The sequence below is a fragment of the Otolemur garnettii genome, unplaced genomic scaffold (genome assembly GCF_000181295.1).
Source record: "Otolemur garnettii isolate 467f Iridium unplaced genomic scaffold, OtoGar3 scaffold00264, whole genome shotgun sequence".
Taxonomy (NCBI): Eukaryota; Metazoa; Chordata; class Mammalia; order Primates; family Galagidae; genus Otolemur; species Otolemur garnettii.
Window position 1 is genome coordinate 1,030,387 of NW_003852659.1, and position 2,479 is coordinate 1,032,865.

At 47.7% G+C, this 2,479-nt stretch overlaps 1 protein-coding gene across 1 annotated transcript in view; it reads right to left on the bottom strand.

Annotated features, from left to right (window-relative positions):
* The window catches only part of LOC100943842 (natural cytotoxicity triggering receptor 1), a 7,003-nt gene extending 5,124 nt beyond the window's left edge, over positions 1 to 1,879 (bottom strand). The window contains exons 1-3 of the mRNA XM_023508698.1: positions 1,846 to 1,879; positions 1,727 to 1,762; positions 1,250 to 1,534 (exon numbers count right to left, since the gene is read on the bottom strand). Of these exons, the coding sequence (XP_023364466.1) occupies positions 1,250 to 1,534; positions 1,727 to 1,762; positions 1,846 to 1,879 (355 nt within the window). The remainder of the gene's footprint in view (positions 1 to 1,249; positions 1,535 to 1,726; positions 1,763 to 1,845) is intronic.
* Between the last annotated feature and the right edge of the window lie 600 nt (positions 1,880 to 2,479).

Sequence of the window (2,479 nt, forward strand, 5' to 3'; positions counted from 1 at the left end):
ATATATATATATACACATATACTTTTTATTATGTTCAAATACAACATGAAGTTTGCCGTTTTGACATTTTTAAGTAAAAAAATTAGTGCTATGAAGTACATTCATATTGTTGTACAACCATCAGCATTATCCATCTCTAGAAGTTCTCTTTGTAAAATTTTATTTTTTATTATTTGATATTATTTTTATAGACACAGGATCTTGCTAGGTTGCCCAAGCTGGAGTGCCGTGGTGTGATCACAGCTCACTGAAGTCTCAGAATATTGGGCTCAAGCCATCCTCCTGTGTCAGCCTCGCAAGTATCTGGGACCACAGTTGCCTCACCACCACCCCTATCTCTTCAGAACCTTTTCATCCGCAAAAATGAAACTCTTTCCCTCTTAAACAACTCCTCGTTTCCTCCTCTCTTTAGTCCCTGGCAACCACCATTCTACTTTCTGTATCTATGAATTTGACAACTCCCAGACCCGCATATCAGCAGAATCAAAGAAATTTCTGTATTGTGACTGGCTTATTTCACTCAGCATAATGTCCTCAAGATTCACCTATATTGTAGCACGTGTCAGAATTTCACACTTTTCCATGATAGGTGTATTCTGTACTTTGTTTATTCCTTCATTCACACTGGGCTATTTCTGCCTCTTGGCTGTTGTGAATAATGCTGCCATGAGTGTGTGTGTGTAAGAGCTGGCTATGCTGTCTCCAGGTAATTCTAACGCTTGCTCAGGTTTGAAACCAATTCCCTCAGGTGACAAGAGCTGTCTGACCCAAGGTTCTCTTTCCCCTTAGGAGTGATTCTCATCTGGCACAAGGGCTCAGAGCCCAGACTCTCATTTCAAGAGCTCTCTGAGGGGCACCCCAGCTCCAGAGTTGTCTGTTTGCCTGGTTGAGGTCTGTGTTGAAACTAATCACAGTTCCATATCTCTGTCTGCCCAGCTTTGCGCACCTCCTCTAGCACAGGTGTTGTTGTGGAGGACACTCCTCAGTAACACCTCTGCACACAAATATCCATCTCAAAGTCTGTATCTTGGAGAGCTTGAGCTAAGACAAACCTGTTCCTCAGACATAGAGGCAACTCTCTGAAGATGACTCTTGTAGGAAATGATTGAGCTTGAGTGTCTCCTGCCCTGTCACTGGGTGTGGCAGTGTCTGAGTGGGGCATGGAAAGGCTCAGGATTAATAAAGGATTATCCTTCCCATGATTTGGGCTGAGGAGATTACTCAGCAGCTAAAGAGGATGGGACATTACCTGTTACCACCAGGTTTAGGAGGTCACTGGACTCTGACCACAGCTCCCCACTCCGATAGAAGCAGTGGTATTTTCCTGCAGTGAGTGAGGTCATGGCCGGGATGAGGAACTTGACTTTGTTCCCCAGTCCAGGTGGTTTCGGTCTTTGAGAGGCAGAAAGGCTCCCTTCAAAATGCAGTTGGTACTCATCAGCTGCACGTGTTCCCTGGCACCAGATGGCCACTTGCTTTCCCTCTGGAACCATAAAACTGGGTCTGGCCCAGATAATGGGTCTGGAGAGAGTCTCTGGAAGGGAATTAGAGGCTGGAATTCCAGGTGAACCCCCTTCCCACCCCACCCTAATTTCCCCAATTGCTGGCCTCAAGCCCTCCCAGCAAGTTGTGGAGCCCCTGCCCCTCTCCCCAGGTGTTCTCAGGTGGGTGGATCCTGAGTCTGACCCCAGCAGAGTGACTCTGGGGCTTTGGAGGAAAGACTCACCCTTCTGCGTACCAGTCCTCTGGCTCAGACACAGCACTGGAAGACAGGACTCATGAGACATGTTGCCCCCTCCCCCCCCCACATCCCTGAGTCCATCTCCCTTACAATCAAGAGCTCACCAAGGCAGAGCAGAGTAGTGAGTCGGGGACGCATAGCAGAGGTTCTGCTGGGCTAGGGCTGAGTGCTGGGTTGGACTGAGCCCAGCCGGCCAGGGAGGTGCGCAGGATGTGGTGGGGAGGCCCAGTGCCAATTGCCATGGGACTTTCACATTGACTTTTTTTTTTCACAAGAAGCTTCACAGCTCTCCCTCCACCTCTGACCATGGGCCTAAGGAAAGGACATGGTCTCTATGATGCAGCTGACTGTACCTGTGGTCTAACCAGCTCCTCTGACAATTAAATGTTCAGCCTGAAACTCATTTCTTGGTCAACTTTTAAATTCTGCATTGTGAAAGCCATGCCCAGGCCATGGGCTAGTATGTAGAGTGAAAATCCCAAGAATCAAAAAAATAGGGGCCTTCCCAGGCATGGTGTCTACCTGTAGTCCCAGCTACTCAGGTGGCTGAGGCTGGGGGGATTACTTGAGCCCAGGACTTTAAGGCTGTAAGTGGTGCTATGATTGTGTCTGTAAATAGGCAATGTACTCTGGCCTGGGTGAGGCTACTGAGACCCTGTCTCTAAAAACATAAAAATAGGGTTTTTAACTTTGACTCCCCTGTGCTCAGATAAGTTAGTTTCATCAGAATGGAATAAC